Source organism: Nicotiana tabacum, chromosome 15 (assembly GCF_000715075.1).
Source record: "Nicotiana tabacum cultivar K326 chromosome 15, ASM71507v2, whole genome shotgun sequence".
Classification (NCBI taxonomy): Eukaryota; Viridiplantae; Streptophyta; class Magnoliopsida; order Solanales; family Solanaceae; genus Nicotiana; species Nicotiana tabacum.
The window spans coordinates 80,053,256-80,077,145 of NC_134094.1; the positions used below are offsets into that span (position 1 = coordinate 80,053,256).

A 23,890-nucleotide genomic window follows, 5' to 3' on the forward strand; every position below is an offset into this window, starting at 1 on the left:
TGGTATGGCTCCTTATGTAGCGTTGTATGGGCGAAGATGTAGGTCTCTGGTGGGTTGGTTTGAACCAGCAAATGTGTCGTTGATTGGTCCAGAGTTTATTTGTGAGGCCTTAGAGAAAGTACAGTTAATCAGAGAAAGACTAAAAGTGGCTCAGAGTCGTTAAAAATCCTATTCTGACAAGAGGCATCGTGACTTAGAGTTCATGGTTGGTGACAAGGTGTTTTTGAAAGTTTCACCAATGAAAGGAGTTATGAGGTTTGGTAAGAAAGGGAAACTTAGTCTAGATTTATCATACCTTATGAGATTATAGAAAAGAAGGGAAATGTGGCTTATGAGCTAGCATTGCCCGTGAGTTGTCCTCTATTCATCCTGTCTTTTATGTGTCTATGCTTAGAAAATACATTCATGATGAGTCGCATATAATACTTGTCGACGTCATAAAAATTAAAGAATGCTTGACTTATGAAGTGGTACCTATAGAAATTCTCGATAGACAATTAAGAAAGTTGAGAACAAAAGATATAGCATCGGTAAAAATTTTATGGAATAATCATGATTCAAAAGAGGCTACGTGGGAGGTCGAGGAAGATATGAGGAAGAAGTATCCTTATTTATTTGAGGAACAAGGTATGTGAACCTAGGTTTGGCTTGGCATTTATATTTCATTTATTAAATACAAGTTAGCATGTGTTTATGTCCTTGCTAGATTATACTTAATTGTTGAAGTAATTTAGTTTCTGTCAGAGTATATTTAGTTATTAAATAATTTCGTACAATGCAGAGTACATTTAATTCATTAAAGTTATTTACTTTTTGTTGAAGTGTTGTGCTTTAGATTTTAGTTAGCTATTGTGGTACCTCCTTGTCAGAGTGTAAGCAATTAATTTATGAGTTGAGTATGGTGCCTATGAATTGCTTGTTATGGTATATTTGATTGTTGTTGGTGTAGTTGTGGTATTGGTGACAGGGATAGTTTTTTGGATAGTCCAATTTACAGGGGAGACTACCGAAATTTTTGAAAATTTAGGGAGTTAGCCAAAATTTTGAGAGTGAGTAGTGTTAAGAAAATTTAAGAAGTTCAAGGACTTAAGAAATTATTGTTAGCTTAAGAATAAGTCCCTAGAAACGTTCGAGGATAAATGTTTTTAAGGAAGGAAGATTGTAACACTCCTCAAATCTATAAAAGTTTCAACACACGCTAAATATAGAATTTATTTTTTATCTTATCTTGAGTACATAAAAATATTATACTTTTATTACGGACTTAAACCCTTATGATTGACTTTTGATTTACTTATCTATTTATAAATAATTGGATATATAATTAGGGAAATATTATTAATTTTAATATTATTAATTATTAAAAGGGGATATCATTAAATACTTGTTAAGTCAAAAAAAAGCAAGACACCTAGTATTTGGGCCTAAAGCCCATAGGATGACCTGTTGAAAGACAAAAAATTAAAGGAAAAGGCTTAAAGCCTTAGGAGGAACGAGAGACAAGGGCTGGAAAACAATTGCAAAGAATTCTACATAACAAAAAAATAGATTTTTCAAGGAGCAAGAAACAGAGGCTACAATGCTTCTCGACTACTTCAGACCTTCTTTAGGTCACGATTGAGGTAATTCTTTTTATGGGATTGTAAGCTATAACATCATTATACACTAGAATCTAACAACCTAACGGGGTGAATTCATAGGAAAGTTTTACAAAACCTCAAGGACACCCATCAAGTACGAGTTAGGTTTTTGGTGTTACAAGATAAATTCTTTACTTTTATTGGATTGATATAACAGGTTAGGGTTGTTAGAGATAGTAAAGATTTGTTAGAACAAGACCTCACCCCAAAACTTAGAAATTTAGAAGTTGAACCTAAAGTTCTTAGAGTTGAGAAAAGATTAATACTTTGGAAAAGTTGGATACTTATTGTGACTTATTGTTGTAGTATTTGATCGTTGAGTTGATTACAAGAATTGGAACTTACATTATTGCTTGAAAGGAGAAATTGAGGTGAGTGGATATAACCTTTTACTAAAGTGGTTCTACTCACAAAAATACGCCCACAAAGTGTTTGATAAAATATTTTAAAGAGTCAACATGTGCTTAATTGAAACGTGTGAATACATATTGACTAAGTATATTCTAGTTAAAGCTTATATATTTTTCTGGAGAAGTATAATCGTCTATTTTTTTATATTTTTATGCTTTATTACGTGATCTTACATGTTAAAGTTTCAAGAGTTAGATAAAACTTTTAAAGATACTTTGAGTAATTGTATTTCATGCTTATACTATGTATACACTCAAGAATATTATTATGAATATTGAAAGATCACTTTCAAACAAGATTTAGATTTGAAAAGTCACAAGAAGATGTTTTAGAAAGAAAAGATTTTTTGGAGTATCCTCTATTCTGAGAAAGGGTCATCGTCCAGGCCGAGGGTCCTAACCAAGGCGTTGACTTCTTGAAACTACATGTGCCAAAGTAGGGAGCATACGAGCCGAGTGTCTCGTTGGCGAGAATTTGCCTAGCTAGGCTAAGTTATGATACATGAGTGCTGAGAACCATGAAGCGAGCGGCACCTCGTGGTTTGGGCCTATTCGATCAGGTTGGGATGGAACCCGTGCCGATCACACGGTGACTAAGACAAAAATAAGTCGGGATAGTTGGAACTCCCGAAGTATGAAGTGAAGTATTTTTTTTAAGAAAGAAAAAGAAAAGAATTTCTTTTAGAATATTCATAAACTGTTGTTATGTAATTATTTTAGAATTGTTCTTAAACGCTTTATGTTTTCCATGCATGTAGAATATTTATTTGTAATGTATATTTTATTAAGGTTTTGTCCCCTGTCGTTGAGACTCATTGAGGATGGTACCGGCGTTCTCTTTTGGGAACCTGCGTTGGTCTGCGGTACAACGTAGGAACCGGTTTTGCAGGAGAGCAGGCTACAGGTTAGGACTTCCCTCACTTCCAGTGTTATTGGTGAGCTTCGCTTTTGTTCGTGGAGTATTCCTTTGCGTCTTCATTATTTAGATATTTCTTTGTTTACTTGGAGAACTAGCCAGAAAATCTCATGTCCTGAGCAGTGCATCAGTTTATCAGTAGAGGCTTCATAGACACAGTCGGTGGGTTAAGATTCAAGTGTTTTTGATAAAAACTTTGTAGTATTTCAGTAGTTACTACGAATAAAGTTTTGGAGTTGGTTTATTTTAGATAATAAAATTACTTAAAAGTATTTGATTAAAGTATTGCCTTGTTGCATATAAAGTTTGAAGTTATAATAGTTTTGATAAGCGTAGATAGTTCGCTCGGTCAAATTTATCGATCGGGTATCGGTCACGGCTTGTTCAGAAAATGGGTTGTGACAACTGTAGACGGAAATTTCTTTTTTATTTTGGTCAAAATTTTGTTGACTTATTTTCTGATTACATTGGTCGGCAGCTTTAGTCGATTTTTAATTAAAATTTTGATCACGAAATTTGTGCATTGTCCGACTACTGTAGTTGAAAAATTAAAAATATTTTTTTAAAAGTTACGACTACTGTATCGAAAGATTGGTCAAAATTTTTTATTGACTTTGTTCAGACTATAGTGGTCGGAAAAATTAATTCGCGGTATTTTGCGCCAAATTTTAAGACTACTACGGTCGAAATGGCAGTCGCCTACAAATTAAAAAAATATAAAAAAATTAATTATAATTTTCTGACTACTGTAGTCGAAAAATTATGACTACTATTCTGTAGTCGGAAAATAGCATTTTGAAAAAGTATCCAAACCATGTACTTATCACAACATACATATAAGCAATGTGATTGGTAATCCATATTAGACATGTATAGCAACATACATATAAATCATAATGTTATCTAGCATTTACAATATGCATATAATGTTGTACATGCATATACATGCACATATAATCAAGGTATATTACATTATGCTCAAAAGTGTATCCATATACAACCCCTTAATATAACTTGGTTCTTGTGTATATGCTCATTACTTCACATATACAGTCACCCCATATACATAACTTATATGTAACATGATCTGGTTTGAAAAAATATCTTTAACACCCGAAATTTTTTTAAAGTATTTAAAGGCCATTAATTATACAGTTTAATTGTTTGATACAATTTAGTTATTTAAGATATCACGTATAGCTTCCAATCATCATACCATAAGTTTTAATACTTAATTCATACTCATATTCCCATAATATATCCATACATGTAAGTCTAAGGGTGTAGGATTACCTTTTGGAAGAAATCTTGCAAAACCCTCTTTTGAGTTCTTGAAGAAATTTCTTGAAAATCTATGTATTTTATGGAGGATTGAGTTAGTTTTAGGATGAAATTGATAGAATGAAATACCAAATTAGTAGGGATTACTCACCTTGAATATGGGGGAAGTTGGGGGGCCTGGAGAGAGTGGAAATGAGCTCCAAGAATCGGCTAAGAGGAGTGGGAGAAGTGAGCTACCGAAATGCTCTTTATAAAGGCTTCAAGCCTAGCTTGTCCATCCTCGTGCATCGCGCGGACATGGACGAACTCTTGTTAAAGTTTGCGTGTTGGGGATATACTTCGTTGTTTTGTTGAAATGAATGGGGGTCTTTTCTCGTTCAAACCCGTGCGGCGCACGAGTTCAGACGAGCCCTCAAGATGCATCCTTCCTATATTTCTTGTTTTTCAACTTACCCTCCTTCGATACATTGCTATGATGTAAATCCCCAATTCACTTCCAGACTTTCATATAAGTATGAAATCATGATTACATGATGTTACCCTCATCCATAGCCATCTGGGGTACACAAGCGAAAAGTGGAGATCTCGAGGCGCGATTTAAGGCTTTAAACCCTTAGCAAGACTTTCTTTGTTCCACCTGCCTCATTTTAGTAATTTGATCATAGCTTCTTGTAGAAATATCCAAATGACAAATGGTTTAATGCGTTTGAAACCAGACTCGAAGGTCTACACTCTAGAGGAAATATTCATTGAAACTATCTTTATATTATGAGAGTTATACCCATTCAAAGTCAAGTGTTGTGCAAAGTTTGACATCTATTCCACTTAATATTTCCAACTCGTTCCAAACAACTTCTTTCCACTTACAAACCTCCTTAATATGTTCCAAAACACTTTTCATATGTATTTTCAATTCAAAATAATATGGTTCTATCCCATAGGTCTCCTTTAGAACTCAAAAATATTATTTCCAATTATTGTTAGTGCACTATAAAGTCTTAAATTATTAGAAATGTTTTACAGGGCCTTACAAACATAGAGTGAAAGAAAGAAAGAAAAATTTCTGAAACTAATTATGAATTAAACATGACATAACATTTGTGTATTTATAAGACTTTTGAAACTTATGATATTAAATATGTCATAACATTTATACAGTGACCTAGGACCAACATCAGAAGTGGGGCTATCAGTAATTCAAACGGGAAAGCACAAGGTGTTCAGATATTCAAGATGGTATATACTGAATGTGTCCACTGCATCTAGATAGAGAGAAATCAAAGAATATTTGAGCAGAAAACTAGAAACTGGCAGTATGTAGTGAGGGAAATAGCCTACGGTTGTAATGTTAGAGAATTAGAAGGGCCTTACAAAAGCTTCTGTTTTAGGTGAGAGGTAGCTTAGTATGCTGATTTCCTCTTTGGTGTAGCTATTTGTGTTTACTGGATAGTTGGTTGTGTCTTAGTTTAGCACTTTAGCTATGATTTGTAATGTTTCATTGGTGATTAATGAAAAAGGTTAATTATCAAAAAAAATATTTGTGCGGCTATAAAAATTTCTTATTAAAAATAAGATATAATAGTTTTTTAGCTGGAAAGCTGGCATATAAGATATCTGTCATTCATGGAATTTGGCAATGCTCCAAGTTTGCTTTCAATTAGCTTTTGTTTTGGTCCACCAGGGCATCTCATTCTTAAATGAAGAGAAAAATTCTGCTAAAACATGTGAAAAATATTTATGAAGGAAAATATTATATTAAGTAGTCCATATAGTTAAGAGATGAATGTATAAAGTTAAACACAATTGAACTTTTATCTAAATTCTATATCCTATTAATTTTTCAGGTAAAGTTAAAGGGAGGATCAGTGTCTCATGCTGAGGTCTTTGCGGAGACACGTAAGAAAAAGAAAAAGGACGGTTCAAGAGAAGGATGAGTTGAGACACGTGCATCAGAAACATATGTAAGATCATATTCTTGGATGTTTAGACTTTATATTTAGATTTTATGGTAGGTTTGGATGTTGTGGTATATATGTTTAGACTTTATTATATTAATGTCGATGTGTATTAGCTATTTAGACTTGATATTGAATATTTAGACTTTAATTAATGTTTTGGTTTGATATTATGGGATTTAAATATTTGTTTGTTGAAGTTGAATGGTTGTTTAGCTAGAATTGGTTGTTTAGTTGGAATCGTTAGGTTGAATTGGTTGTTTAGTTGGAATGGTCATTTGGCAGGTGGTGTGCTAATAAAATGGCAATAATTTGCCAAAATTCAACCCAATTTTTCGACTATTGTAGTTAGAAAATGTGCCCAGAAATAATAAATTTCCGACTAACTTTCCAGAAAATTTCCAAAAAAAAATCCAGAAAATTCAATATTCTGATTACTGTAGTCGAAAAATAAAATAAAAATAATTAAAAAATAATTATTATTTATATTTTATTACGACTACAGTAGTCAGAAATATTTTTTAAAACAAATAATTATTTTATTGTTTTTCGATTACTTCAGTCAGAAAAAAAAATAGCTCCCTTTTTGAATTTTTGGCGGAAATTTTTTTTCGACTACTGTAGTCGGAATTTTTTTTTCCGACGAACCTTTTTCCGACTATTGTAAATCAGTCGGAAAGTAGTCGAAATAGGTACTTTTTCGACTACTTTTTGACTATTTTGGTAGTCGAAAAATAGCGAATTTCTCAGTGATGAGTATGGGACGCACGTCTCGGGCTATCAGTGACGAGCATGCAGATTCACGACTTAGGTTATTAGTGATGAGCATGTGGATTCATATCTCAGGTTTTCAATTACGAGCATGTAGATCCATCTAGTGGCGGATGTAGTGTAGTATCACCCGACTCAACTGAACCCATAACTTTTGATGCGGAGTAAAAATTAATGTGTAAAAATTCATTAAAAGTACAAAATAGTAGATATGAACCCATAACTTTAAAAATATAATGAGTTTAATGCTAAAAATTTTAAAAGTTGAACCCATAAGATTTAAATTCTGGATCCATCTCGGGTACATGTTAAATGGATCCTCCCTCACGAGTTACTAACCATATTGGAACCAAGGGAACGTGTATGCGCACGATATTGGTCATGCCGGTTGGTTTTTCTGATAGTTGTATCATTATATGCTCTGTTCCTATGCATAGTGTTGTATGTTATACATGTACATCAAATTAGTATAATGAATGTTGATATTCGAGTTATTATGCATATTGTTATATGCTTTACCTATGTATCAGATGTATGCCAAGAAGGTTGTTGTCCATATTGTGATAAACTTTACCTGTGCATTGAGAGTATGCAATACATGTTATCTTGGTTATTTTTGTACATATGATTATTGATTACATTATATGTACATGCTTTCAAAGGAAATGTTATTTTTGCACTGGCTAGAAGTCTCGTCACGACCCTTTTGGAAAGTAGATGATACTTACCGAGTACAGAGGCGTATTCAATTTTTAAAAATATGGGTTCACGTGAACCCATACTTTTCTCCCTGAACCATGTATAACAATGTTATATTTTTTCATAATTACTTAAATATATGTGTGTGAATCCATGCTCAAAACTCTTATGGTGCAATTATTATTGGGTGCACCTCTGCAAGTAAAATTGGCGGTTCAAATCCCACTCTGAACGGTTTTGTTTTCTGCACGGAGTATATATGTGTGTGTGTGTGTGTGTGAAAATTACTAAAATTTCAAAAAAAATATAATTTTGAACCTATAATTTCAAAAATGTAGTGAGTTCATGGTAAAAGACTAAAGTTAAATCCGTCAAATGTAAATTCTAAATCCATTTTTTCACGACAATGCACCCCTCATCTTGAAATCCTAGGTTCGCCTCTGAGTCTTAGTACACCTTTAATCATCCCTCTTCTTTTCTTATATGATATTGCAGACGCAGATCCGACTACCAGTGGACTATGTAGCTGATTGTGATCCGAATTTTCAAAAAAGAATTTGGTGGTGGTTGAAATTCCTATTTTATATTCTTTTTTTATTTTTTATTACCGGTTGTAACCTATTTGATTCTCAGACACTCTTTAGTGATGGGCTAAAATCTAAAAAATCGGACCAAATCAAATTAATTCAATATTTTTATTTTGCTTCTTCGGTACTTTGGTATTTATTCGGTAACAATCTACAAGTTCAATATATGGTACAGTTCTTGGTTTTAAGGTATCAGTATTTCAGTACTTTCGTTAACTAAAATACCGAACTCTTTTACTAAATGCTATATAGTATAGAAAAACTTTACGACACCACAAACGTATACATTGTATTTACCATTCATGGATATACTTTTAAAAAGTTACCATTCTTAGTTATGTTTGAATTTTATAGAAAATCCACCTGAAAGTACTCAAACAAGAGATCAATTATTTTGAACTGAAAAAAGAGAGCAAGAAACTCTCGTAGCTCAGTTGGTTAGATCATCCGCTTAGTAAGCGGATGTTTTGAGTTCGATTCTCAATGAAAGTATTTATATTTTTCTGTATTTGGTTGTAAGCGGAGGTTTTGAGTTCGACTCTCAATGTGAGTATTTATAGTTTTCTGTATTTGGTTGTACAGTCGATACATGTTGTATCATTTGTATACATTCATATATTTTGTCTTGGTTGTATTTGTTGCACGAACGAATATAGTTACGAATGGTAATTAACTTGCTGCCTTGTTACCATTAACTTAGTATGTCGGCTGTAGTATTTTTTATTTATATTTAAGTTAAGGTATTTTGAATTATTTTTAGCCGGATCTTCGCACCCGTATCCGCACTAGGATCCATATCCTCGAATCTTAGAATTACATCTCGAAGGATCCAACCTCTAGATCCGCACCGGTGTCGCAACTTAACTAATAAGTATGCTTTTAGGGACTAAATTTTTGACTCATCGCTAAAAGTTAGCTATTAAGCCATTTTGTTCTAGCGAGAGGGTGGTGGTGGCAGTGTGAATGGGTGAGGAAGAAGTGGTTCAGTTGCAGGAAAATTATTTTTGGGTAGAATGCAAGAAAAATGGCTAAAGCGGACAATAATTGGGAGTTGGGCTATTTTGTGCCAATTAGTCATCCGTATGGCCATTTAGCAAAAAGGCATCTCTCCTTTCCTCTTTCTTCATAAATGTTCTTGTAGATTCCCTGTTTTCGAATATTCGATGGTAACCTTTCACTAGTTCAGAGTGTTGCTTGTGTGCATGAACCTCATTCATATCAATAAGTTGTTTTTGAACTTACTTGCTAAAAGGAAATGACAAAAGAATTTGAAACTTTGAAAGCTAATCAAGTATGGTATATAGTTGAACTGCCCATTGAAAAGGAAACAATTAGGTGCAAATGGGTCTACAAAATCAAGCGCGCAGCTTCACGATATAGAAGGCAAGGCTTGTGACACTCAACAGGATGGATTTGTTTATAATGAGACTTTATCGCACGCATGTTAAAACGAGTAAAAATAGCACGGACTAGCCAATTTTCGGACTGGTAATTTAAAAATAACCACCGTTTGCAAACTCATTGAAAAATAGCCACTATTTTACTGTAACATGGACCAGTCCAGCATAATATACCGGAGACTGATGCACCAGTGTATGAACTTTCAGCATATTATGCTGGAACTCCAACACGCGAAAAGTTGAAGTTCCAGCATAATATACTGGAGATTGGAGCACTTGTGTATGAACTTCCAGCATATTATGCTAGACCGGTATATTATACTCAAGTATAATATGCTGGAGATACTGAAACTCCGGTATATTATGCTGAAATATTTTTCGGTTTTTGAACAGTGTTTTCGTTCAAATTTATCTTTACATGAAAAGCGGCTAAATTTCGATTACTTTTGAAACTGTGGCCATTTTTTAATTACTACTTGTAAATCTGCCTATTTTTTAATTTCTCCCTTAAAACGACCACCATCAAGTGTATTATGGCTACAATCAAAGATAAAATGGACATTATTTTACGTAGATGTAAATAATGTATTGCGGCCAAACACATACGCAAGTATACGCGGTTGTCAAGTAATAAAGTGACTTTTTAGTCAGATGTCGAACCCACGAGAACTTGTTATCAACTATTAACTAAACTAGACTATCGTAATTATCTAAACAAGAATTAAACCTAGAAGTATTTGATTCTAAACTAATTAAAATAAAAGAAAAACAAATAGTGAACTCCGAACAAAGAAATAGCGGATTTTTATGTTATCAATGTGATAAAAACGGTCTAGGGCTATGGGCTACCTAACATTCCTATTGTATTTTTCAATTGGATTAACTAATTAATTTATCTAGTTTATTGGTTGATGGGGTTAATATTGCTCATAAGAATCTGTCGATCTCTTACTCGCCTATTCAAGCTAACCTAACACCTATATGTATATGTCTATAGAGTTAGAATCAACAAGAATGCATTCGTAATTCCCGTATAATAACCAAACAAGGCAATTAGCATATGTTTATCCTAACCGCAAATCAATCCTTCGATGCTCAGGTTCAAGAACTTGCTCTACTCAATCCTATATGCAACCTAGAATTTCCACTTTCGAGTTCAACTCTAGATTCATAGATAGTATTTAATTGGTGATCAAGCAATCCCTTGATCAAAAGTTCCTCACAAAAACGCCCTACCCTCCAAAATAGGTTTAGACTTCTTTTTATACGAGTTGGGGGTGTGTAGGGCCAAAAAACCTTGTCCCGGGCAAAACAGAGAAGAACCTGTCACCCAGCGCCCAGGGTAGCGCGGGGCGCTAGCCCTGACCCTGGAAAAATTTTGCATCTGTAAACTGTGCCGCTGGTAGCGTGGGGCGCTACCCAGACGCTACACTGGCCCATTTTTTCGTTTTGTTCTTTTTTTGCTTCAAATTGTGCACTTTCGTGGACTTCCTCACCCAATCAAGGGTTATAGATGCAGTAAATTGGAAGCTGATCAACTTCCTCACTCAAACAACGCCTAACATCTAATTTGCTTTGTGACATTTGAGCCACTTCTCTTCAAACTCCTGGACTCCTTCATTTGGAATACTTATCATGCCCGTAGGTACCTAAGTTTCCTCCTAGTCAAAGAGTTGATGCATATTTAGGACCCGTTTGACCATAGATTTTGCCAAAATAAACTTAAATTTTATTTGGCAAACACATATTTGGCCATAGATTTTGCCTACATTTTGGCCAAATCCCAAGTCTCAAATCCCAAATCCCAAAACCAGCGGCCAAAATATCACTATTATATTTTTTTTTAAATTGTCCCAAACTTTTGTATTTTATAAAAGAGCCCATCATTTATTATTTTGTAACGATATTGCTTCGTCTTCTCGGTCATCTGGTAGTGTATCATGTAGTTCATTATAAAAATGATAATTTTGTATCAAATTTATTTATGTTTAGGACTATGGTTTGCGATAATATAATGAATATTATTGATAATGGTATTGTTGGGTATTTGTGATGGTTTTTAAAACTTGTGGGTATAAGTCATGTTTCATGTTTTTCCAAACCAAATTTCACCCAAAACATATGTCCAAACACATTTTCATCTTCAAACCAAACTTCACCCAAATCAGATTTTTCAGAATAAATTTGGGAATCTATGGCCAAACGCTAGCTTAGTCATAGATAAGCTTACTAATAGGTTAATTTATATTTTCCCTTGATGGTGTTCAGGGTACAATCTTTTTAAGCAAGTCGGGACGAGTTCATTCATCCTCCAACTTGAGGAGGAGATGTTGGAGTTCCAACTGAACCACCTGGACACTTGGTTAGTCCAAGTCCAAGAAGTCCAAGAAGGCTAACTTTAGTTGCTATTCCAGTTCAGTGTTTAGCTTGTAGCAGTGGGACGAGCGAGTAAGCATGCAAAAAAGAGAGGGGACTGGTTTGTGTGGGAGCAATATAGCAACAACCATGACAGCAACTTGTGCAGAACTCACTTGAAAACCTCTAAAATTTCAACTATCGTATCAAGTACTAAATACTCGTACAATATTCGTACAGCAGTGACTCAATGCCAATGTCGATTTAAACAATACAGATCATCTTTCATATTGATATCGTTGCTCATTTAAAAGCATCTAGACCTACCACAAACCTAGGCATTTAACGACGTCTACAATTCCGAAAAGCTAGAACAAAGCACCTCTTTGTAGCGGTAATGCACAACATGAGAAGATAGAGCCAATAAATTCCATTCGGAAGCTTCTGCAAAATCCTATTAACTTAAGTCTCAATTAGAGCGGTTGTAGAAGCCTATGCTGCAACTGGCTCAGCAATTGGACTAGAAGCGTTAGTTTTAACCTGCCATAAAATGTATACATATTATTGTAAAAGCTTAAAAATCAATTTCCAATCATACCTGACATAAGAGAGACACGAGAGTTTGTAGACTACCCACTATATTTGAGCATGCTCTTGAGAGAAATAGATGATTTAATATACCAGTGAAGAATAAGAGAATCTCACTCCACAACCTAAGGGAGATTTCCTCCCTACCTGCAACTTGTACATGCGGCTCTGGATTCTTGTAAGCACCCCGCCATTCATTAGCTTAAGATCTCCATGCTCAGGACAAAAAGACCTTAATATATATAAGCATCAGACCTTCTACTGAATCTGGAGATCAAAGAATAAGCCAAGCTTCGGGGCAATTTTACGATAACCATAGAGGTCCCCCCAGATCACTTTTAACAATCAAAGGAGGACTAGAATGTCCTAGTCTAATACCAATTCTTGTGAGGCACTATGACCCCTCTAACATCCCTAAAGAGGTACGATCTCGTTCAAGACATTCTACCAGCATTACACAGGACACAAAAAGATTACCTTTGCTGATTTAAAGAGTTCATCAATCACTTCAGACAAAGTTGGATGTGCATGAACAGCGTACTTAATGTCCTGTAAAATGCAATAACAAATGTAAAACACATGAGAAGAAGCTGACAGAATAAATGACTTCTCACATGAGAGATTGGATACAACACTCATTGAAGCTTGCAAGGATCTACTAAAGTTCATAATCCAAAGAAAACATGTATACTCCATCTCACATTGCCACAAACCAAAAAAAGACTGCAGGTAACCATTTTACTTGAGCCTTTCCAAACAAATGGTTAGTACTGTGAGGAAAACGCAATTTGCAGGGAAATGGCTACCTGTATGCGTGATCCCAGAGCTATGGCATTGGATGCTTCATGTATTAGATCAGCAGCATGCATTCCAAAGATGTGGACTCCGAGGATCTCACCGTTGTCAGGCCTATAAATCAACTGCATTTAACAAGAATTTCAGTGATCACATAAGACACTACTCTGCAGGGGAGGAAACATCTTAAAACGATAGGAAAATGGAAACAACAAAAGAAGTAGCTGGTAACATAAAGAATAATAAATAATGTAACATCAGCAATCCTTGAAAAATGATAATGTGCTACCTTTGCAAGTCCTTCCCCTTCATTTTCAGCAAGAGCTTTTGTGTTAGCCTTGAAACTAGTCTTGGCAATACTAATTTCAAAGCCCTCCTTCTCAGCTTTTTCTCTCGCTTGAGGCTGCATAATTGCAAGTATACAATAAAAACTCTATGTTTAAGTGCTATCACAAAGAAAACTAAAAATCGTTCACTCAGGAAATATTTTTCCGCTGTCACAAGCGTGCATGCTTCTCTAAGGGTACAGAAGCATTGTGTGACCAAAAGAGGCAAGCATGAGAACAAAAACATCCAGCAGCAGAGCAATGTAGAAAGTCCCAGAAATGGATGGCATGATCTGTCTCCCACCTATAATGTAACTACATTATCAAATATGTGTGGAAGTTTCCATGCAACCATGTTCCACGTGTAGATATTGTTAGGGAATTAAATTTCCTTATAATTACTAAAGATCATTAAAGAAGAAAAGACCATACCCATAAGAAAAAAGGGCAACATTAAACAAAGACAAATATTTAAAGAGATGATAATACCTCCCACCTATAATGTAACTACATTATCAAATATGTGTGGAAGTTTCCATGCAACCATGTTCCACGTGTAGATATTGTTAGGGAATTAAATTTCCTTATAATTACTAAAGATCATTAAAGAAGAAAAGACCATACCCATAAGAAAAAAGGGCAACATTAAACAAAGACAAATATTTAAAGAGATGATAATACCTCCGTCAATCCGACCATACTGATTTCAGGATGGGTAAAGCATGCTGCTGGAATACTTAAATGATTCAGGATATGGTCCTTTCCAGTAACTTGCTCAACAACTATGAAAGAAGGCAAGGCCATAAGTTAAACAACTATCAAAAAATTGTTCAATTATCGTGTCACGATTGATCATTTCATTTTACCAGAGATTCCTTGTGCACTTGCAGCATGTGCAAGCATCATTTTTCCATTTGCATCACCAATGCAGTACAAGTGAGGAACCTATCAAACACAAGGTTAAAAGCGAAAAGATAACTGTCGAGAAATGCAAAAAGGAATAAAATAATGCCTACCAGCTCCCCATTTGCATCAATGACTTGCATGCGTTCATCAACAGGAACAAATCCACGTTGTGTTTGAACATTTATCTGTTGACAAGTGATAACCAATACTATAAATTGTCATAAAATCATTTAAGTTAGTTTTCCCAGGGGCTTCAGTTAACACTAATGCAACTAACATTTTCCAGGCCAAGTCCTTGTGTAAACGGAGCCCTTCCAGTTGCAATAAGAGCAGCATCTACCTGCAGTAGAATAATGTAATTCAGGTTTCATGTGAGACACTAGTGACAGCAAGCAAAAGTCATTGTTAGGGGATAAGAGATGCGGGCAACACAGTCCTTTTGATTGAAAATATTAAAACTGTGTATAGTACTTTATTAGCTCCGACTGCAGCAAAAGCCTCCCTCTTTAGAGTTTATTAGGAGTACAACTTATCAATAACACCTAATCTCCAAATTTTGCTGCTTAACCTTTCAGATGTTTGATCCCGTTTTCACCTTCTACCACTTACATAAGCTCCAGCGTCTACCATTAAGCTCTGATATTCATTATACTTGTACAACTTATCAATAACACCTAATCTCCCTCTTTAGAGTTTATTAGGAGTACAACTTATTAATAACACCTAATCTCCAAATTTTGCTGCTTAACCTTTCAGATGTTTGATCCCGTTTTCACCTTCTACCACTTACATAAGCTCCAGCGTCTACCATTAAGCTCTGATATTCATTATACTTGTACACACAATAGTGTTCTTTAACAGTAAGAAAGTGCTAATAAATATCAACATTTTAAGCGTAGTCGTGTAACAAAGTCTCTATGTTACAGGCAATACAACAACAACAACAACAACCCAGTATAATCCCACTAGTGGGGTTTGGGGAGGGTAGTTTGTACGCAGGCCTTACCCCTACCCTGGGGTAGAGAGGTTGTTTCCGATAGACCCTCGGCTCCCTCCCTCCAAGAACTCCCCACCTTGCTCTTGGGGTGACTCGAACTCACAATCTGTTGGTTGGAAGTGGAGGGTGCTCACCACTAGAGCAACCCACTCTTGTCTCTATGTTACAGGCAATACTGCTGATAAATCTTAGATGACAGTTCCTTATAGGACTTTTAAGTTGCAGGAACCAAGGACTTTTAAGTGAAAAGAGAAAAAAGAAGTTACTTGCTGAAATTTACAAGATTAGTTCCTTATATAGAACTTTTAAGTTGCATTTTGCCAAGTGACCCACATTGGTTGATGGAATGGTTGTTATCTCCTTATATGATTTTGGGAAATCCTCACCTCATGAGTTAACTTTAATGGTTAAGTTAGGCCGAAATGATATCAGCGTTAGGCTCATTTGAAATCTTAATTTACCTCATGTTGGGACACTATGTAATGTTGTTCATGCTCCAAATGTCCAGTCTTGGGCGTGCAGGAGGGTGTTAAGTGTTACAAAGAAAAACTTTTGCATGCTGCTAGACGGAAGCCACACAAGTCTGAATCAAGTGAAAAGAGAAGAAAAGAGAAAAAAGTTCTTATTTAAAATGATGGTGAACACACAAAAGGGCTCCTTATATAGGAGTTTTTCTTTCTGAGAAGAACTCCTTATAAAAGAGTCTTAAATGAAAATTTCCTAATTCTTGGGTTTCCTAGATATTATGACATATATTATGATTCCTAATTGATATGATTCTCTTGACTTTTCCCGAACAAAAAAGTAGTTAACCATTTTAAGAATTATGATCTTAATCATGTTGTAGCACTAAAAAATGTACAACCTCAGTCGACAAGTATATATTAGATTTAATGTTAAAGAACTCGTCAAACCAAATAGCTACAACTTACTTCCAAAGTATCCTTTGGTTCCTTCGTCTTTGCATCAATAAGCTCAATTAGCACTGGCTTTCCATCCCTTGCTGGAGTTATCTGAATAAGGTGGGACAAATTAAGATAACTTGCTCTCAGAATGGCATTCAAACTAAACTAAGTTGTGGCATATATTACCTTGCTCGCAAATACACCTGTATGATAGTCAATCTTCCGAGGATTGATAAGAACCCGCTGCGCCAGTTTCCCAATCTCAGGATCAAAGCCAGGCATGAGCTGATCTAGAGCTTCAACAAAGGTAACCTGTAAATTCATCCCATGGTCAGCATGGGGAGACAACCTATCCATTTTTCCATTATCTAAAGAAAATCGGAAAATGAATTGATTGAAGTTGTATTGCATATGCTAAATATAATTATAAAAAATAAGAATCGTTAGATGCATAATGTAGAGAAGGTTCATACCTCACTTCCAAGTGCCGTGTACACATCGCTAAATTCCAGTCCAATGTAACCACTTCCAACAATAGCAATCCAGTTGGGTACAAATTCTAATTTAAGTGCATGGTCACTAGTTATTACAGTCTTACCTGCAAAGCAAGCATTGGCATCAGTCAATGATACAACTGAATGTAAATGCTCTAAATGGTCTAGGGCAAGCATAATAATTCTCAGTGATGTTCTGGACTAGAAGGAAGGGAGGAAATAATAAAAGGAAACAATGAATTGTGTATGCCAATTTCAGTTCTCTTTCGTGATGCTAATGCTGGTTCCTTTATCTTCGAAACTGCTGTATCTGTTTAACTTAATGAATGACGGGTCAAAATCTCTATCTCCTATGAACTTAAATGAACTCATGTAGTTACAGAACGACGAAAATCTCCAACGGCTGAAGCGAAATGTTCTGCACATTGTCAGATCATTTAACTTAATGGGGCAGGTAAATACACTTCCTGATGCTTAGGCACTACCACAAAATGCGTAAACACTCTTATCACAAAAGAGTCTTAGAGTTTTGCACCAATTTGTTTCATCAGAAGTACCGTCCAATGTATGTGCATAAGAAACAGTAACAGAGAGTCAAACCCAATCTCGTTAACAAGGTTGTTCCTCTACAAGCAGTATCTTTGCTATTTAACATGAGCATTGCATAACAAATGGCCAATAGCTTCAACTTTCATTACTTCTTTTCATTTGAAAGCATCAGCTTTGAATTTAAATATTGTTCATCCCATTAAGCAGTGCCTTGAAATTCAAACACTCAACCCGTGATTTAATAGCATTAAAAGGTACAGCATGCAGCCAGTGAACAGAACCAGCTAAACAGCGTTGCATTGAGACTGGCTAATGCAGTTGGTGGGTGCTTTATCAATAGACAATAATGGTTATGAAAGCACTTACCATCAACCTCAATGCCTTTGGGCACAGAAGGGACAGAGCCAGTAGCAATTATGATGTCTTTTGCTGTTATTACAGTATCCCCATATTTGACTTTTTGTGGACCCTGAATATTTAAGCACAACCTTCAGTTGACTACAGACGAATAGGATAGCTGTAGTACAGTACAATAATTTATAAATATCCAGACCTACCAAAACTGTCCCAAAACCAGTCAATATATCCACGCCAAGGGCTTTCATAGAATTGGTCAAGTTACCACGTATCTTGGAGGCCAAATTATTTGCATGATCAGCAACAGCCTGTCTATCATACCCAGCAGCAGCAACCTTTAATGGAAGGAAGCCATGTGTACAGTTGGATACATTAAGTCAAAATTAAGACGGAGAAGACTAAAAGAACATGCATACACAAGATGAACTTAAAAAGTGTACTATAAGCTTTCACAAGAGAACTTCCTCTCTAGATGACAATTAGGGTTAACAACAATTCATAGTGTTAAGTTCCTTAAATCACAATATCTAAGGAAGAGAGAAACACAAGTGGCTTGTCTTTAGCTAAATTATATGTGTTAATCCTTCAAGCCTGATTTTGAATGGCAGTTTTATTCAAACTTAGCGGGTGTTTGGACATAAGAATTGTAAAATTCCAAAATGGGGGAAAATTGTTTTTCTAAGTGAAAATGGTATTTGAAAATTAGAGTCAAAAAAAAAAAAAATTCAAGTGAAAATGGTATTTAAAATTTAGAGTTGTGTTTGGACATGAATATAATTTTGGGTTGTTTTTGAAGTTTTGTGAGTGATTTGAGTGAAAATTTTGAAAAACATCTTTTTGGAGTTTTTAAAATTTTCAAAAATTTCCAAAATGCATCTTCAAGTGAAAATTGAAAATTTTATGAACAAAAGCTGATTTCAAAAAAAAGTAAATTTTTTTTGGAAAAAAGGAAAAAATTTCTTATGTCCAAACGGGCTCTTAGTACGAATCTATTTTTGTTATGAAGGAGGATTCAGTCACAAAAGAAAAAAGGACAACATGGGGTGCAATAAACCATTATCAGGCTTTCTCTCTTAAACTACTATGAAGGGTAAAAGTTAAAAATTAGAGTTTCAAATTTGAATATGCTTGTAAACTATTCCATTTCACATTATTTCATGGGGTGTAAGCGTTCTAATTGGACAACATAATACCCAATGGATCAGATCATTTTACCAGTATACAAATTACATAAAAATATCAAGTAGAATGTGAATATCCTATGGGATTGTAGAGATGCAAGAATAAGAAGTACCTGTAAACCAAAAGACTTCATATGTTGTTCATTCTGAAGCTCCCGCATGCGACCACTCACAGCTAGGAGGGCTTTGGAAGGAACACATCCCCTATTTACACATGTTCCTCCAACAACTTCCCCTTCAATGATGGCAGTTTTTAAGCCCTACAAAGATCCATATTAAGTAATTATTCCCACATTTACCCTGGCAAAAGAAAGGAACCGCGTTGCTGTTTGAACCCAAATTCCCATTCGTCCCTGTCTTTGCACAAGTAATCACAAAAGAGATTGCATCGAGTTGGAAGTAGAATTATCATTTCGTACAGAAATAGACGCTCAATCAGCAACAAGTATCAGCATGTTTTCTGTTCTTCTTTCAGTTATTTCTTGTACATTTCTATTTTCTATTCCCTGCCCTTAAGTAAAGTGTTTTGACATTGTTTACGAATGACCCAAGACCTACGTCCACGAATATAGCTGAATTAAGCCTCTATTGCGTAATAAAGTCAGTAATAATTTTATGTAACAACTTGTTTTTACACCAAATCAAGTTAAGCAAACTCTAATGAAACTAGAGTCAGCTAGGTACACGTGTAATTTCAACTAAAAGGAAAGCCAGACAGCTTCAGGTTTCCATTAATTACATTTGGGATCACCAATTATAAACTCCTTCACCAGTTTGAATTAGCATTCAGCATAAAAGTAGTTCCCCTCTCAGCTATGAGTAACACAATTCAATAATAGAAAAGTAATTTACTTTCTCGACGGCGTGAAGAGCAGCACCATGGCCACCAACACCAGCTCCAATGATAACCAAATCATAGTCAAAGCCCCCCTTCAAAGATGAAGAAGAAGAAGAAGAAGGAGCTCCATTTGCGGAAGAAGCCGATATTCTGTTGTTATTCGAACAACAAAGCCTTGTAAGGCGAATATGAAGGCTCGAATTCAACGACTTAAATGCCTCTTTCCTCAGTCCGCAGAATCGAAGCGATCGCGGCATGAGAAAACTGCCATTGGCAACGGCAGCCGTGCTGCAGTCGGATCTGCAAATTGTGGAAGGCGAAGAGAAGGAGAGGGAAATTGACGACTGCATCTTATTAGATTTTGAGAAGAAATGGAGAAATGGGGAGGAGATAGATATAGCAGAATGAATTTTTGAGCTTCCAAAGATCCGTTGGAAATGGCGGAGTTAACAAAGCGATTATGTACTATCTTGTGTCTAATAAATTGTCTGTGTTTTTCTTTGTATACAGTGTGCTCTCTGCCGCGTGTGTTTTTGACTTTTTTCCTTATTGGAACTAACTACCCAATCATTCCTATTATTTTGGTTTTGCAGTTGGGTTGTTTCTAGTTTCTACTTTTTGTACTGTCTTTCAATTTAAATGCAAAACGAATCTAACTTTCAACTTTTTATTTTATTCATTTTATTATTGATAAAAAAATTTTATATTCATACAAATATCATGACCCCATAAAATTTTTGGCACCTAAGCTTTTAAGATAACATGTTTTAAAAGTCTTCTTTTTTTTTTTCCCTTAAATTTTGTATCAAGTCAAACTAGTTCATCTAAATTGAAACGGAAGTAGTAACAATTTTAAATTTTTACAGATAAAATTTTGTAATACATATTAAGGTAATTTAACTATCCAATCATTATTTGGATATTTATAGAAATGAAAAGATGGTCCACCAACGGCATATATATCATTTTAACAAACTCCTGCATTGTTTATATTTTCTAAATATTATATTTCTTAACGGGTAATGTTTGATACAAGTGGACCCAGCACCCCACATTCCCCTAGCCACAACTCTCCTCTTTGCATAAAGTACTCTTTGCATAAAGTACTGTGAAACTTTTTTCTTAAATGCACTGTATGTCACTGCAATTAGACTATTTTACAAGAAGTACTGTGAACCTTTTTCCTCATTTGATAAAATGATTAATTTTGTTTTAGTCAAATAGAAGTTTTCATAGAGATAGAAAAATTAATTTTAAATAATAAGGCAACAAAAAGAAGTATTGATAGATATTTACAAGGTTTTCATATTTACCCATACTATTTTACAGCAGTTTAAAAATAAAAATTAAATGGTTTCATTTATCCACACTATTTAAAAGCGATTTCAAATTAAATTTTTTTATATTCAAAAGTAATTTTAAAAATAGATGTAAAAATATCTATTTTATATAGTTAATTGATGTAAAAATATAATACATATTGTTTGAACTCCATTCTTCCATAATAAATTTTCAACTATCAATAAATTGTCTTAAATATTACCTGTTATAATTTTTATATTGTTTCATTATGAAAATTAACATATGATAATTCTATAAAAAAAAATAAAAAAAAATATTTCTCTCATCTCCTTAAATTGAGGAAAAAATTAAAATCCATATAATTTATATAGACCTCTATCAAATGTTTATTATTTTATCAATAGTTAACATCATTTTAAATGAGTTATAATAAAATATAATTTGAACTGCTATATTGAATTCCTACAATTTATATCATGTAAAAATATGTAATAATAAAAAATAATAATTTATATTATGTTAATACTCGTTTTAGTGCCTATTGTTCTCTTATTTTGTAGTAGTTAATTGTCTTGTTATGAATGCAAATCCCCTTGAAAGTTCTCTTTGCTTATTGTACTAAAAATAATTCTTAATTTTGATGTATAAAAGATATGAAGTAAAATCATAGTTTCTTTTCCATCTTTTTTCATATTATAAAGAATGACATTTCTTTCATCAAGTAGCTAATTGTTTCCACTGTCGAAATACTTGCAAGACCAATTTGGATGTATTCCAGATTAGTTTACCGAAGATAGATTGATATGTTTTTTATTCTTGAAAATTATTAATATAGACGACACTTGCAACTTTTTAATGTATTCTCTTGTTAAATATTCAAATACATTGGAAAAATAATACTATTGATATCAATTTTTCAATTTGATGTTTGTGTTTGACATTAACCGGAGGTTAAAATGAGTATCATAACACGTAATCTTTTTATGTTAATTGAAGCAACTTAAATATGTTTATAATTTGTAGCTTAATTTTATGTAAATTATTATTTATTAAAACAATTATTGTGATCCCCAATATCATTCTCTATCCATAATTAAATGGATATAATAATAATAATAATTTATTTATCAAAAAAAAATTAATTGAGCACCGACAAATAACAATTTTAAAATTATACTGTTGGGCTCGTACACGAGGAAAAAAATTATACTGTTGGGCCCGTACACGGGCCTTTCCTCGTCTAGTTTGGATATAAATTCTCAGATGTAGGACAATGCGATACAGGTTTTTTATGACAAATATTTCATCAAAGAAAGAGACTTGATATATCAAAATTTAGCTGACGAGCAAATGAATAAAGCGAAATTTTCAAGAATGAAAAATAAGGCTAAAGGAGGCCATACATACAATAACTCCTCATGTTGCGAAGATAGTGGATCTATAGAGTATACTGGCTATGAACTAGCAGATGATTCGACACTATTTGCATTAGAGGGCCCCATTTTCTTCATTCTTACCCATATTTTTTCTACTCTACGATTTGGAATGATTAAATGAGGTTTCCTTATATTTGAAAAAATGTTATTTTTAAGGCAGAATAGCTTACGAGATACATGTATTTGTTCCGGTTTGATATCTCGGTCCCTGTATTCCATAAAGTTTCATCCAAACACCTCTACTCGATCAAAACTAGTATTTTAAATGCTTTTGACCATTGACCAAGCTTATGTGGCATTGAATCTGCTGAGTTGGACGAGATGTGTGAAATGCATGCGTATAAAGCGAGTGTAAACAATGAATTTGATTTTTAAAAAAAAGATTGAATAAAAGAAAATTTTAAAAAAAAGAAAAAAAGTTAAGAAATTGTTACTTTATGATTAAAAAGTTCCCCTCCCCTTCATGTTTCTTCTTCCCCCGATGGCCCAATCCAGCAACCCTTCTTCGCTAACCCCTCCCCCCTTCGTATACTCTTTCTCTTCCCCCTTCATACTTGCCTTCATATACTATTCAGTCCCAAGATTTACCTCTTCAATATCACAAAAACATTGTCTTTCACCTATGATTTTTGCTTTCATTTTGTTTGTAAAAGAAGAAAACTAAATCTAAAGGTAAGTCAATAAACAACACTTAATTTGCTAGCAATATAGGTCATAAAAATGATTAATATTATATGGGTCTTCTTGTTGAAACAATATCTTGAAATCATCATAAGTAGGATTGAGATCTCCACAGAAGAGTGGGAATTACATGATTCCGGTATTTTATTTCGGATGGAATGGTTGCGATTTGTAAGGATTTAGAAAGTGTTAGTTTTATTAACTATTTGATTTTCTTCTTTTTCTTTCTTTGTTTCTGTTTTCATTAATGAGCATTTTGAAGAATGATTGTTGGGTGTATTTGGGGTAATAGAGCTAGAGAATTTTTGGGGTTGTGAAGGTGAATTAATGGAGGGGAGATTGTTTTGGGGTGATGAAGGCGGCGGCATAGAGGTGAGAATAACAGGAGATAGAGAGTAGAGGGGAGGAGTGAAGTGAAGTGAAAAGAAAATAAAAAATAGAGTAAAAAATTTTGAAATGAAGTGAAAACATAATGATGTGGCATAAAAAATCTGAGGTGAACATGGATGTGTCATCTACAT

At 34.2% G+C, this 23,890-nt stretch overlaps 1 protein-coding gene, 1 long non-coding RNA gene and 1 other non-coding gene across 4 annotated transcripts; 2 read left to right on the top strand and 1 right to left on the bottom strand.

The window, feature by feature from the left end:
* Positions 1-1,468: 1,468 nt before the first annotated feature.
* On the top strand, positions 1,469-6,386 carry LOC107797852 (uncharacterized). Of its 2 annotated transcripts, none has more exons than XR_001650774.2 (4): positions 1,469-1,622; positions 1,947-2,011; positions 2,840-2,985; positions 6,092-6,386. It is a non-coding gene; the product is annotated as an uncharacterized LOC107797852 (long non-coding RNA). The 2 variants fall into 2 exon arrangements; XR_001650773.2 differs by having other exon boundaries at positions 2,840-2,954.
* Positions 6,387-8,678: 2,292 nt separating this feature from the next.
* Positions 8,679-8,751, top strand: TRNAT-AGU (transfer RNA threonine (anticodon AGU)). Its single transcript has one exon. It is a non-coding gene; the product is annotated as a tRNA-Thr (tRNA).
* Positions 8,752-12,186: 3,435 nt separating this feature from the next.
* Positions 12,187-20,556, bottom strand: LOC107823550 (dihydrolipoyl dehydrogenase 2, chloroplastic). Its single transcript, XM_075230911.1, has 15 exons — positions 19,965-20,556; positions 19,226-19,372; positions 18,132-18,266; positions 17,941-18,043; positions 17,005-17,129; positions 16,718-16,843; positions 16,559-16,639; positions 14,907-14,969; positions 14,740-14,814; positions 14,590-14,668; positions 14,405-14,505; positions 13,687-13,800; positions 13,409-13,522; positions 13,080-13,151; positions 12,187-12,554 (listed from the first exon to the last, which is right to left on the bottom strand). The coding sequence occupies exons 1-15, from the start codon at positions 20,298-20,300 to the stop codon at positions 12,507-12,509; spliced, it is 1,719 nt and encodes a 572-aa protein (XP_075087012.1). The 5' UTR covers positions 20,301-20,556; the 3' UTR covers positions 12,187-12,506.
* Between the last annotated feature and the right edge of the window lie 3,334 nt (positions 20,557-23,890).